Genomic DNA, 15,030 nt, shown 5'->3' on the forward strand with positions numbered 1-15,030 from the left:
TAAATCTGAAAAAAAAGGGCTATATATATTTTTAAGAGACAATCAGCACAAGTGATGTGTACAAGGCATTGCAGAAGGACACAAGGCACCAGGCAGCCGACGTGTCCTGGGAAGGAACTGACCGAAGTGGGGGACTTTTCTGGAAAGGGACGCAGCCAGCAGTCATGCCATGTCCGCACTTGTTCCGCTCACCTTGGCAGCCAGGAGGTGTTGAACTTTCACCTCCACGCTGACACATTGACATTAAGTGGGCTGTTTGCGGATTCGGCTGCTGTAAATTCCACGCTACATTTTTAAGATGCGTCGTCTCGTCGGCCTCAGTAACGTAGCCTCACTGGAGCGGTTCAAATAGGATGTCAACAAGTGACGCAGTCGAGTTGGAGCTCAGAGTTGTAGGAGGAGAGAGAGCAGCGCCTCCGCACGGGACAGCAGCGCGGAGCTCAACCAGGTAGGTGAACACGTCTCTAAAGGGGATTTTACCGACCGCTTAGTAACTATCATGTATTTATTGTGCTTCTTGTCGACATGTTAAATGTGGCTACGCAGTTTTTACGTTCCCGTTTGCTTGCTGGAGACTTTATTTTGTATCCGCGCCGAACTGCGTATATATTTTAGTGCGTCTAATGTCCCAACTCGTGTCCGGGAACATCCACGTCTCTCGCAGTCAAACCGAAACGACTCACGATTCATGACCCACTTTGAGTTAATTCGGCACTAAGCTTTTCCTTTAATTTGAACGTTTCCCTCCCCAGTCGGCTCGCCGACCGACACGGGCCACCATGCTGCGTTTGACAGCAGATGGAGGCGGGGACAAGTCGGGAGCGAACTGGAAGAAAATCCGTTTTACTGGTTAATTTGTTCTACAAATACAAACGTGCTGTTGATGGAAAGTAGCTGCGAACGATTTGTCCTTAACGTGTGTTCCTCTCGGTCTTGGTTTACGTACGTTGACAGATGGTTGAATTCGGTTTGTTGTGATCACTCGAGTTCAATTTTAGAGATTGTTTCCAAGCGGATTCTGAAGGCAGGACTCACACTGTGGTTATTATGCAGGCCTCTCGTGTATTGAATGTATACCAACCATGCATCATTTGTCACACACTAAACTAACACTGTAAACCAGCATCATCAGGTTGATGTGTTTCAGTTCCGTTTTAGTGGCTGAGCAGGCGAGCTCATACATGCACATCCAATCCTGCAGTTCAACAGAACTGCTGCCATGAATACCCGCTTCTTCTGCCTGTGCATGTCCAAAGCCCTTCCTCTGTTGATTATCTGCACACATCCTCCTGCTAATACCCTCTGAACTGTGTTCCCATCTATAGGCCAAATAAATAAACCCTTCCCTGGAAGTGTGATAGACACCAAAGGCGTGGGAGCAAGCAGAACAAGTCTCCTTTTTGTTACCACTCACGTAGTCACAGCAAAGTCATTAAGTTGTCTTTGGGTGAATCTGGGAAAGGAGTTCAGGGTGTTAATCATTTTGCAGAACATTGCATGCTTTAGTCAGCGTTGAGTACACACCCACACTTAAGTTAAGGCTGCATCCATGTGGTTATGTAAGTGTTAGCTGGCAGTTGTGGGCACACACCCACAGCCAGCCTGACCTCCGGTGAGGAATACACCAACATACTTGTACGAGCCACGCTTAGCATAATGGAGCAGCCCAAAGAGCCTGACAAAGACAACAATTATTCAGCAGCTCGCACATCATCACAACAAACAGGCATATTCACACAGTTGGGATAATGTGCTCCATGGCTGCACGGTTGACTGGAGGTTGCAGGTTGTTTGCAGGCATGGGATTAGAAGTCATTATTGGCTCTAATGCCTGTAAGCTTTTAATTTAACCCTTAAAAACGTAAATCAAAATCCATTTGTTATCTGTAATGGGAGCTGTACAGGCCACCAGTGTGTAACAGGGCTGACACATAGACAAGCAGTTACGCTCACATTCACACCTACAGGCAATTTAGAGTCCTCAATTAACCTAACCTGCATGTCTTCAGACTGTCGTAGCCCGGCTTCAATCTCCACACAGGCTGCCTGAACCCAGAGTCCAGCCCGGCCCCTCTTGTTGTGACAGCGCCAAACACTAGAGCACCATGCAGCCCTGAAAAAAGAGTGTCCTTAAACCACAACGCATTTGGAAAAACTAGGCCCTGAACTAGTTGAGACCAACAGTTATTTTCTTTTATTAATATAATTGATAGTCAGACTGACATCATTAATCAATTATCAAAGTTCTTGTTGATTGATTTTTATGCTGATCAAGTCTGTTGGTGATTTCCAACTGGTAATATTTGTACTGCAGGAGTTTGTTTAGTAGTTCATCGTATGTGCAATGCTTGATGAGTAACTTAGGTAAATTGATAACATGATATTATAATATAAAAATATATATATATATACAAATAGAGCTGAATTAAGTGTTATGTCAAATTCACTGGTTCCAGCTATACTCTAAAGTAAAACTATTTGGTGGATTCTGTGAAGGTAAATTAAATCTTTTTGGGGGTTTGGACTGTTGGTCAGATAAATTAAACAATTTGTGTCAATTTGGAGTCTGAAATTGTGACTTGTGAACTGTCACTATTAATCTGGATTTTTTTTTATTTTTCGACCAAATGATTCATGGATTAATGTAGACAAATAATGAGAATATTCTTTAATTGCAGCCTTATAAATGGAGAAATAAATATTCACGTTTATGTTAGGAAGAAGAATCACAACTCTAATAGAATTATAAATTGTTGTGATGCTGACAGCTCGTATTTTGGTCACATGACCAGACCGCTAATGGCATGCAGCGAGTTTCCCACCAACCTGAATCCTCTTGACACCCAACTGTTACAATTTGTGTTGTTGTGTAAGAATTGCTATGTAAACTCAAAAATACTAACGAAACAGTATGGCTGCAACTGATATTGATTATACAGCTGATTATTTTCTCCATCAATGGATTTATCTTTATGGTTTATGTAATTTCAGGAAATAATGAACATTTCCCAGAGCTTAGGTTGACGCATACAACCATGAATAGCTTGTTTTGTCTAATTTGGTCCACCATGTCTTGTATGTATCCACATTTGCAGCAGCAGATCGACAACAGACAATGTGATGCTGTTCGGACTGAAAAAGCTACTCAATTAGTTGATAGAATTGATTTGACGGAAGAAAGAAATCAGCAGCAATTTTGATAATTATTTTTCTAGGAAAAATCCTTCTCAAAACATGTAATGTTGCTGCTCTTATATAATCATTAAAGGAATATATTTGGGTTTCATGCTGTTGGTTTTACAAAACAAGCAAACCGAAGATGAAGAGATTTGTGATGGGCACTTTCAATATTTTCCTTTTGTGGGCTGAACCATTAATCTTAAAATAATCAACAGATTCCACCGCCGATTCACTTACAGTGAAAATAATCGTTAAGCTGCAGCCATACAGTGAAACGCTTCCGGGAATGCAATCCAATTTATAACCCACTTCAGACGCGCTGACACCAAACACTATGTATGTAAACTACGCCAACTCAGTTTGCAGGAATGCTGTCTAAACAGCAGCTCCTCACGCTCAGTCATCTCTTCCTTCATGGTGACCTACAGGGTTACATGCACTAATGCTGGTGTCTGTAATGACGTGATTCTTCTGCTGCCTCGGGGAGAGGTAGGATTAAAAACACTCAGTACCATCCACCGGGAAGGCGTGTCGGCGTGGCATTGAATTCTCTGTTATGAGCATGATCCTCCCTCCTTATATTCCTCCCTGCTTCTCCCTCTTTCATGTCATGTCATGTCATGTCAGGCTTAAACAATAGCCAAACGGAGATCAAGCACTAATGAGGCCAATGAGGAGCCCCTGAAGGCAAGGTGGAGAGGGAGAGGCAGATATAGTCCTTGTTTTTAAAAAAGAAAAATCGAAATGCTTCACTTTGTGATCACTTGAAGTATCACAGGTTGCAGAAACACTAGAGGGAGGGATCCTGGAACACACTGTGACATTTAATTTGTCATGTTTAATGGACAAAGGTTGTTGTGACACGCACATTCCTTTTGATAACCGCCTCATCTTTGTTCTGGTGTCGCCACCGTGCTCAGCTGTTGGCACCGTAGCGTGGGTTCAGCGTTGAGTTGCAGCAGTAAACTTGGGTGTGCATGTTTTAGTGAGTGTGTGAGTGGGAGTGTTAGCTCTGGTTGTAAGAGAAAGTGTGGAGTGAGCAGAGTAGAGCTGTTATATAACTACAGCCTATCAGTCCAGCACTGTGGAACTGATATGATCACGGAAAGCATGGCTGTTTCTCCTATCTTAGCACTAAATTTAATTTTATGTTAACTTGTGTTGGAGCAATATATTCTTCTCTATTTTCTGACATTGTATGGAGAAAATCATTAATGATTAAAAGTATTCTACAGAAATATATCAGCCCTGCTTGGGCCTGGAAGGCCACAAACTTAATGCTTTGCAAGAAATGAGATGCTTAACATTTAAGCTTGACTGTTTTGTGGGCATGCAACATAACATGCAAGAAACCACTGAAGTAAAAGTCTTAATTGATTAGTCAATTGTTATAATTAATGTAAATGAATTCCCTCAACTTCTCTGTTTTGTTTTTTTAGGGGAGAGCAGGATGAAACGTTCGCTGAAAAGTTCAAGCAGGAGAATCGTGATGATGGTGCTGAAACTCCAACCGGACATCAGTGTCACCCATCAGCCATCAGACAGGAAGAAACACACAAAGGTGACTTGCATGCACACACACACGAAACAAACCACCACATTTATTATTGTACTCTTCACTATTCTCTTAACCGATTAAAAAAGGGACCGGAGCGTAACCCCCTGTTCTGCATCTATTACAGCAATAATATTAAGGGCTGACAGACTAAGAAAGGAAGAGGCAGCTCACTGTGGCGAGTCAACGGTCCAGACCCAGAACCCCATTGGACCCAGATTCACCTCCTCCCTCCTCTTCAGACTCTCCAGACATCATGGACCTGATAAGTCAGAGAAGAGACTCAAGAAGAATTTAGACCCCTGTCTGCGCAGGTAAGCAAAGCAAGGAATAGCTTTACCCTGAGACAAGTATTAATGAAGTTGAGTGTTGATTTGTAACACCCATGATGTATTTATTAGCTGCTTATTAGCTTAAACGTGTTTTGCCATTCCCTAAACATTTCCAACAGTGAGGTGTTGGTATGAAACTGTACAGACCAATGTCCCTGCAGCTGTTTCTGAGGTCTCTGCTCACTGAAATCACAAGTCCTCTCTAACGTCTAGTCAAACAGTAACTGAACCACTGAACCCTGTCTGCACGCTTAAGAATGTGACACCATCTGGAAGGGTCAACTCCTTGTATAAACAAGGAAGTGCACCTAGTTATGTGACCTCAAATTCCTGGTCAGACTGATTTTCTGCGTGACAGTACTTCCTCAAGTCAGTCAAAAGACCTTTGGAGGTCATTTAAGGTTGGACTTATCCTGAGGGAACTGAACCATCTCCATAATCTGATATGACATAATAATTGCCCTTGACATTGTCTTTGGTGGCAAAGGTTTTTTATGTGCATGTACTGCACTTTTTTCCCTTGAGCATATATTTGCATGTCTATATGTGATGCAATGTGTGCCAGAGATTACAATAGCTGTATCAATAGATGCCATTCATCAACCTTGCTTTATTGGTTCAAGAGACCACACCTCTTCCAGCATGACATTTACAGTGTTATCGTGTCTGTGATGTGTGTGTGTGTACAGCATGTTCATGTGTGATCAAGTGTCATCATGTCTAACACAAAAATGCCTTGTTAGTGCTTTCATAAATGCTTATGGGGTGTAACCTCAGTGCACATGTGATGGTGAGAAAACGATTCCGTAAACTGAGAGGGAAAGAGGGACGAGAGGAGGAATGCGAACTATCCTGCTGATCAGCATTGCACTGTACAAATGTGAGACATCTAATCTCTTGAATGTTTCACACAAAAACAGTAGAGGACAGGTAGACTGGGCGTGTCCATGTGAAATGTGATGATTTTAAAGCAGACAAGATACCACTTATATTATTCATTTTATTTCTGAGGTTGGTAGCTTTTTTTTTTTTAGCTTTTACTTTACATATTATCGGTAATCAAATTATAAAACAATTACTTTTCACACCCCGTTCATCATGTTCATGATGTTTTTAGCTGGTCGGTCTTAATGCAAGTGCCTTGCCATGTGAAACCTAACCAAGCTCAAACATGTCAAACATCAAGCCAAGGCCAAGATTTTACTTTTAGTTTTATTTCTTCTTTTATCAGGCTTCATTATGATTCTCAAACAAATAAAAAGTTGGCCATTATACATCAGTGAAAGTTTATTTTCTTTTCCTTCATTTTTGATGTGCATAACATCCAGCAATAACAATAATAACGTATATTTCCTCCCTCCAATTATGCAACAAGTATATAATAAAAGTTCTACAGCAACCATATTCATCATATCAGATTAGATCAGTTTCCTGAAAGAAGCCATCGTCAGTGTTCATATGAATTTTTGCATACCATTATGTCCAATCTACAGTTAAGTGAGTGGTGTATTCCTATCTAGTATGCCTCATGTTTTCTCTCTCCTGTTCTGACAGCTTAACTGAAATACGGAGGGCTGAGACTGAGAACAGCACCTGTCAGGTAAAAAATTGCCATAATCTTAATCTCATTAATATCATAATGTTCTCATGCCTGAATCATGTAGAATGCCATCAAAACAGATAAATTACAACTTTCATTCCCAATCAGTCCTAAATATTCACAGCAAATCAATATTTACAGTAGCTAAGACAACAGTTTAAAAGCCATTGCAGTTCATGGGAATCCACATGAAGTAATTATCTGTGAAACAATAACAAGGGACATTGCCTGTCGTTGCAGACGGCATTAGGCGTTAGAAGGGACAGGGTGTGTGTGCTTTTGTGTGTGTGTGTCCTTGGAAGTCTCACGTCTTTCAAAATAACCTGTTTGTCCAGGTCTGAATCTCTCAAATAGTTGCACCATGGGAACAGCAGCTTTAACAGAGCTCTGGCCTCTACCAGCACACAATTTGCAATTCAAATAGCAGGCTACTGTTGCGTTACTTACTGTAAATGCCAAAAAGCATTTTACTTGGTTGCAAAGTAATTTGCATTGGTATGATATGACATTGATATATGAAAAGAAGTTAGGCTTTAATGATACCACTTAACATAGCTGATCTGTGGTTATAATACAAAAATCTAGTGTGGGATCACATTGAATCATGTTAAAGTGTTTTTAGTGTAATAATTATTTTTCTTTTAACAGGTGAATGGACATGCGTCACCACTAGACGCCTCTATAACGGTGACCAGTGACCAGTTTTCTGAAAGGATACCATTTCCAACCAAGAAGAAAGAAGAGGTTATCACAGTTGTTTGCAATGAACTGGAGGCTACCAAGGACTTGAGCATAACTCACAGTTTCTCAAATGGGGAGTTTGGACCACATGATTGTAATGGCTTGCACATACTTCCATGTGGGCCGCAACCAAGGACTGGCACTAGATCAGTTAAGTTAGAAGAAGATATAAAAGAACATCCAACTTATCTATCCGACCCTACTAGAACCATGTTGTCTTCCTCTGTGGTAACGGTTCTTGCCCCACACTGGAATAGCCGTCTAAGACGGACCAAAAGACCAGAGGGAACTGGCAATTCTGAAGCCCAGGGGAGTTTACAAGACGTGACAAACACTGCGGCAAACCGTGCACATGAGCGCTTTCAGGACACTGTGGACAAGTCACTGAACGATGGATCACAAGCCCAATTTAGGGTGCCATTTCTGGGTACCAGGAGGAATACAGTGGGCTGGTCATCTAAGAGTGGTCCGGCAAGCTTGGACTATGAATCAAAGAGGAAAATGATCCAGACGGTCTCTTTGGATGTAAATGCTGGAAGGCTGGGCAATAGCAAAATGGACGCAGGTGCTGTAAGCCCTGTATCCACAGCTGCATCACCCTTCTCTCCCCTCTCTCTTGACCCACATGAACAGAGAAATCCACAAACTGGTCATCAGGGTGGAGTGTCAAGTTCAAAACCAATCACCAGCAGTCTGCTTCTGTCTTTAAGAAGATTCAACTCAAATGGCAGGAGCTCTAATGCAGCCTCCACCTTCTCTGAGATAAATCCTTCGTCTCTGGGCAGTTCACCAAGTGATCGAGATGGACAATTATTCACAACACATCATTCTCAAACCTTTCTAAATAATAATGGCCAAGAGAGGTCAAAGCCCCTCCTCTCCCTGTCGTCCAGTTCTTATAGGACAACTGAAACAGGGCCTATCCTTTCCCCATCATCCTCCAATCAAAGAGAAAGGAACACGTTTGAAACACGGTTCTTTTCGGCATCACCCACGGACAAAGACGGACCCTTTTCCCAACAACATCCAACAACGAATAGGACCCAGTCCAGTGTTTCATGTTTCAAACAGGAATTTCCAATTCGAGGACAATCACAAGGGCAAGATAATTGCAGGAGTTCAGATAAAGGTACAGATGTATTGTCAGAGAGCTATGCTTCTTCACCAAGACATTCCCCATATGACCGATCTGCCCTCCTAAATACCGGTTCCCTCCCTAGAAGGACCACTCTAACATCCACTTCCTGGTGGAAACAAGTTAGCCAAGAAGGCAGTTCCCCTCTAACCCTCAATGACACAATGAGCATCAAAGAAAAATCAATCACACCCTTAGTTCCACCCTACAATGATAATAGAGACTTGGCATCTCCAAGTCCAACTGACAACAAGAGATTTAGTAGTCAAATCCCAAATAACAGAGACAACAATAACACCACAGACTCTGTTCGCAAAGGTAACATGAACCTTATTATGAAGACACAGGGGGGAACTCGCATCTTCAAACAAAGAAATGCTGAGGATTCACCTGACCACGGATCAGGCCAGCTTGTCAAACAGCAATATGTCTCCAATTTAAAGAGCAGAGAACCACAAAAGCCTCATAGTTTGCCAGATGTTTTGTTTAGTTCTAAAATAAGCAGAGCAACAGAGCAAACAACACTGAGTCATCCTAAAGAGCTCAGCAGGCATGATGCAAATAATAGTTCATTTACAGTAAATGTAACTGAATTGCCACCTACTTTGTTAAATCCCAAGAGCTCAAATGAACCCACCGAGAGCAGCAGCAATTACAATAATAATTATTGTACATCCAAAACCAACAGGACCCCCACATCTTCACAAAACAAGGACTCTCAAAAGTCTACCAAACCATCTCTTTCTCTTGCTAACACCAACACTAGTCAAGCTCCTTTCCTTAAAACTACCTCTGGTCTCCCCCTAACACCAAACATTAATGTTTCACAGACCAATATCCATGCTTCAACATACCCTTCATCCCATACACCCAAATTCACAGCCAATGCAACACCACTTGCCTTTGAAAGAAGCTATGCTTCTGTTCAAAAGCCTTTTCACCCTAAGACTGTGTCCCACAGAATCCCACAGTCAGTGCTGAATCCCACAGTCAGTGCTTCCTCTAAAACAAACTACAGTCCTGTATCTACTGCTTCCCCCAGCTATTCTTTTATCACTGGCAGCCATCCTGCAGCCACTACTGTCCCCAGCACACCCCTCCTTACTCCTCCTGTCACCCCTGCCATTGCATCTTCTCTAACCACTGTTTCTTCTCTCTTAACCCCGACTGCCAGCCCTATCATTACTGACCCTAACTACTCGGCCACTGCCAGTCCTAAGGAGGAAAGGACATTCTCAAGCAGCCCAGAAAGCGACCCAAAGAAACTGCGCCCCCGTGTAGGGGGAAAGAAAGTGAGACGAGTAACATGGGAGGACTCAGTGGATCTGAAGCATTCTGAGCCCATCACAGTCGAGAATCCTGAGCCATCTCTGGTCCCAATGTGCTCCGTGTCCCCAAAAAGCATCAAAGTTCCATCCATCTTTTCTTTTCAAAGATTAAGCAGTCCAACCACAAACACATCTCCTCTTTGCTCCCCTACACCTAAGACCTCCAGCATACAGGTGGTGAAACAAGGAAAGTGTCGATCCTTGTCATCTGATGCTGCTGATTTAACATCTACAGAGCGAGAGAGGTCCAAGCAAAGACATAGCGAGACAACAATCTTTGACCATGGACGACGGGACTTAACCACACCCAGACAGGAGAGGACACTATCAGTGGAGTCTGGCACACTACAGTGTCATTCTTCTGCTGCTCTCTCCCTCCCTTCTGACTTTTCAAGTGGTTATAAGCTTCGATATAGCTCCCCACCATACTCCACCCTCATGTCTACCAGATCAACACATGGAGAAGCTAAGACTATAGTACCCAGATCACCCCTCTTCCAACAGTCTCAGTCCAATTATACTCCACATCTCTCCATATGTAATGATCCAGTTGCAGCCAGGACTTTTCCCACATCCAAATCCCCTCTGTCACCTATGAGCCTACCTCAGCCCCTATCGTTCTCTTTCCAAAAAAGAGCTGACACACAAGGAAGTAAAAATTGTAGCATTTCAGAATCTGATCAAGTCAACAATAATCACAACAAAAACAACAGCCAAGATCCCCAGAATGGTGAGATATTACTTGTTACAAACAGATTTGATGAGGCACACGACTCCTCCTCAAAATATGTAACTGAGACACTGGTTTACAGCATTAAATCTAAAGTAAATGCAGGTACAGCTGCTCCAAAGAAGACTGCACCTAAGTCTTTGCAACATACTGCAAACACACAGGTTTCCATGGAGACCACATTAAGCCCACAGTCACACAGAGTACAAAGTAAGGAAGTTACAAGAGAACCACAAAGCCATTCAGATCAGAGCTCCAGTGGCAGCAGCTCAACAGAGAGTCAGCCCCCTGGGGAGAGCTCTAAAAGAAGAATGAAGGAGAGTGTACTGAGCAAAAGCAGATTTTTTTCAGTGGAGAGCAACAATGAACAAAGTTCAAAGAAAAGCCGGTTTGCACTGAAGAAAAGTGTCAGCACACCAAACTCTGGTTTGTCAAGGTCAGACTCCGAGAGGGCTACCAAGACTAATAACAAAGTGGACCAGGTCCTGAACAGACTGAAACAAACATTTAGCACCAGACGGTCTGATGATGATGTATTGTTTCCATGGAAATGGAAGCGAGCCTCCCAAACATCTTCTTTGAGTGGATCAAGTGTCAGTGACATCACTGTTAAGAGAACCCCAAAACTAGACCACCAAGTGCAGGAAGAAGCGGTGGTGATGAAGAACAGTGAAAAGGGAACAGAGGGTACCAATAGATGGGAACAAAACAAATACTCTCTCATACCACCCTCAGCTGCTGAGAGCACGATGGCAGGAGATCAGCTTTGCATTTGGTCAGACAAATCAAATCCAGAAACTGACCAAGATGAGCAAAATGCCTGTGTGGAACACATGGAATATCAAAATCAACCTCATTTGACAATCCACAGCCCAACAACACACCAATTGGACTTTTACAAAGACAACAGGGCAGATTATAAACAAACAAAGCCATTCCTCTCCTGTCGAGATCCCAGTAGAGATCCCAGTCCTGGAAGGAGCCCTAACTCTGCTGATTATCCTAATCTGTTACTTAAGTCTGCATCCAGTCCTAGGAGCCCCTTCTCCCCCTTCAATGCTCTTTCCCCCGTCTCACCATTTACCTCACCAGATGTTATAGACGACAGTGTCTTCTATAGCCCAAAACTACATCGTCGCAGAGAATCCCCCTCATCATGTGAGCCGGGAGAGGGAATCAGCCTGGGGGGTTCAAGAAGAAGCCGGGCATCCACTGGTCCTCCAAGCCCATGTCCAGTACAGGACAAAGAATGCTTGGTATCCTCCTATGCAAACTTAAAGTATGGCATTGAGCCTGGGAGGTCGTTTTCTGTAAGTTCGGTACTGTCCAGTCGACCCTCAGGGCCTGGGCGCATTTCCACTGGATCCAGGTTCATGAGTGTGGGTGACCTCTCTGAATCTGCCTTGACATGTGGGTTCACTAGCAAGGACTTGGATCAGTGGTCTGTTACTCCTAATTGGACAACAGAATATGATTTCCAGTCTGGTAAGGATCGTCAACTATCGTATACCAGTGACCCTGGTAAAATGCGATCGAGGTCTCTTCCTCGATCACTGACCAGGTGCTTGGCAAATTGGAGCTCAGAAGTCTCCGCTTGTCCACCTGTTACTACCACAACCTCCCACTCTGCCCGACTTCGGAGCCCTAACATGAACACTTGTCACTTTTCTTGGGATACAGAGGGTCCTCCAACACCTCCTCCAACACCTCCTCTGTCACCAGTGTCCAGACGCATGTCCAAACCTCCCAGCCTTTCCTCCCCTAACTTTCCCAGTTCATCAGGAGTGTCACAGCAAGTGGACAGCCTGTCCCCCAGAGGGCTTCTTCCCTCCAGGGGCTATGTATCCAGCCTGAGCACCTTTGAGGAGTCTTCAGACAGTGACTCAGACACAACAACTGATGATGAATACTACTTAGACACAGGGGAAGACAAAGAAAAAGAGACAGAATTGTGATAGCAGAATTTACTGTTATAAATCCTACCTTCTGTCAAGTGTCTGTGATCCTGAACTTCATTATCTATAAAAGGAAGGTGGACTAACAGCTAGTATGTAAAGTGACCTCCTCTGCTTGTCTGCTCTCTTAATGTCACCAAGGAGACGTGAGGTCAATAGGGACAGTTTTTATGTCTGCATGATGTCCTTTTCAAAAGTGGTGGTTGTGCTGTCATGTGAAAAAGTCATCAAATGAGCAAGCATGATATCATCAGCATAGTTCTAAGGATTATAGTATATATGTACAGTTTACTGTATATAACTGCAGATCAGCAATCTGCATTGTTTAATATCTATAGGTTGGACAGTTGCATGGCATCAGTGAGGGATATACGTCTGTGTAGTTGCTTTAAGTATCAGACATAAGGCTTATCTTTAGATTTGCATTTCATCCTGCTTATTAACAAGAGCTGCTGAGGTAATGTTGATAAATCTGCTTTCATGTGATACTTCTGTTTAAGGTCTGTTTTCTTCCATGTTTTTGAAGATTTAAATACATTGTTGTGAATGTTGCTAGCATAAAAACAAATTTATTGAAAATGTAAAAGTTGTGTTGTAAAAGGTTGTTTATTTTTTAATTCTAAGATGACATGTAATCATACTGTATGTTAACATTTGATGTCAAACATAGTGTTTTATACAGTGCTTGCTCTTATTTGCACAGTGAAAGTGTTTAATATATATATTTTATAAATAAATGTATTAATTCCAACAATAACTGATGTTTTGTTTGTGTTAATTTAGTGTTTATGTTTACACTCTTGCTGCTGCTTGATGATTAAGCCTTAACCAGCATGTTTTCCCATCGCAGTGTTTACATGCCATGAAAAGTGAAAAGGTATGCTGAGTATTGGCACGACAAACAGAAGATTTGGTGCCCGGGGCCACATTCCACTCTGCAGGGAGGTTCTCAATGACCATATTAATCACAATGCTATGCTGGATGCTATCTACTTTAAATACCGTGTGTTAGGTGGGGCTTCAACAGTTTTCACATTATTCAAGTGGGTGTTCCCTTTTTGTTCTTGGCTGTGGCAACACACAAACTGTTATGGTGATGGTTCGATAAAACATCCATTAGACTGGGTGGACTGAGATGTAAAATCATTGCTGCGTGTGTATGTTTGCTGGCAAAGTACTTTGTGTTCTCGTCTTTCCCTTCGCTGAATGGTTTTTACCAGAGACATTCACACAGAGACAATACAATCTGCTTCGTATTATTAGCCATGACATCAACTGGGAAAGGCATGGCTGCTTCACTTCATGTGTCATAGTCTTCAGAGCAATTATTTTGAGTGTGTTTTTCCATCCTGTGTCATCATAAGACGAGCACTGCACTGGTTATCCTGCAACACTTGCTCCAGCCAGCAGCCTCACAACTGGGTTACCTGGGATTCATTTAATGGCACTAAACTGATAAGAGAGGCTGACAAAGAGCTTATCTTGTATTTTGTACAGCTACACAGACGACAAGCAGCAATATACACTCACCTGCCACTTTATTAGGTACACCTTGCTAGTACCGGGTTGGACCCCCTTTTGCCTTCAGAACTGCCTTAATCCTTCGTGGTATGGATTCAACAAGGTACTGGAAACATTCCTCAGAGAGTTTGGTCCATATTGACATGATAGCATCATGTCAATATTGCTGCAGATTTGTCGGCTGCACATCCATGATGCAAATGTCCCGTTCCACCACATCCCAAAGGTGCTCTATGAGATCTGGTGACTGTGGAGGCCATTTAAGTACAGTGAACTCATTGTCATGTTCAAGAAACCAGTCTGAGATGATTGGCGCTTTATGACATGGCGCGTTATCCTGCTGGAAGTAGCCATCAGAAGATGGGTACACTGGTCATAAAGGGATGGACATGGTCAGCAACAATACTCTGTAGGCTCGGTAGGCTGTGGCGTTGACACGATGCTCAATTGGTACTAATGGGCCCAAAGTGTGCTAAGAAAATATCCCCCACACCATTACACCACCACCACCAGCCTGAACCGTTGATACAAGGCAGGATGGATCCATGCTTTCATGTTGTTGACGCCAAATTCTGACCCTACCATCAGAATGTCGCAGCAGAAATCGAGACTCATCAGACCAGGCAACGTTTTTCCAATCTTATATTGTCCAATTTTGGTGAGCCTGTGCGAATTGTAGCCTCAGTTTCCTGTTCTTAGCTGATAGGAGTGGCACCCGGTGTGGTCTTCTGCTGCTGTAGCCCATCCTAGGGCTGTAGCGATACACTAATCTCACGATACGATACGATATACGATATTCAGCTCACGATACGATACAAATCACGATATTCAGTCAACGATACGATTCGATACGACTCGATATAATTCGATACACTTACATCATTTTCTGAAAGATTTAAAAGGTACAGTGTGATTTTGGTGACATCTTGTGAGTGTTCCATTTACTTGGATTG

General features: G+C 42.8%; 1 protein-coding gene across 2 annotated transcripts; it reads left to right on the forward strand.

Annotated features, from left to right (window-relative positions):
* Positions 1-248: 248 nt before the first annotated feature.
* On the forward strand, positions 249-11,195 carry LOC311029053 (uncharacterized protein). 2 transcript variants are annotated; one of them, XR_014598841.1, is made up of 5 exons: positions 256-448; positions 4,620-4,741; positions 4,863-5,049; positions 6,622-6,667; positions 7,316-11,195. XR_014598841.1 is itself a non-coding variant. In XM_084033928.1 (4 exons), exons 1-4 carry the CDS (start codon positions 354-356, stop codon positions 7,317-7,319), a joined length of 408 nt encoding a protein of 135 aa, XP_083890054.1. In that variant the 5' UTR covers positions 249-353; the 3' UTR covers positions 7,320-11,195. The 2 variants fall into 2 exon arrangements, 1 of the variants encoding a protein (XP_083890054.1); XM_084033928.1 differs by lacking the exon at positions 6,622-6,667 and having other exon boundaries at positions 249-448.
* The last annotated feature ends 3,835 nt before the right edge of the window (positions 11,196-15,030 follow it).

This window comes from Eutrigla gurnardus (assembly GCF_963514095.1).
Source record: "Eutrigla gurnardus genome assembly, chromosome: 18".
Lineage (NCBI taxonomy): Eukaryota > Metazoa > Chordata > Actinopteri > Perciformes > Triglidae > Eutrigla > Eutrigla gurnardus.

Coding starts and splice junctions, on each gene's coding strand:
- LOC311029053 (XM_084033928.1), top strand. CDS start 354: ATGTCAACAAGTGACGCAGTCGAGTTGGAGCTCAGAGTTGTAGGAGGA. Junction 449..4,619: donor GCAGCGCGGAGCTCAACCAG/GTAGGTGAACAC, acceptor TTGTTTTTTTAG/GGGAGAGCAGGATGAAACGT. Junction 4,742..4,862: donor ACAGGAAGAAACACACAAAG/GTGACTTGCATG, acceptor CATCTATTACAG/CAATAATATTAAGGGCTGAC.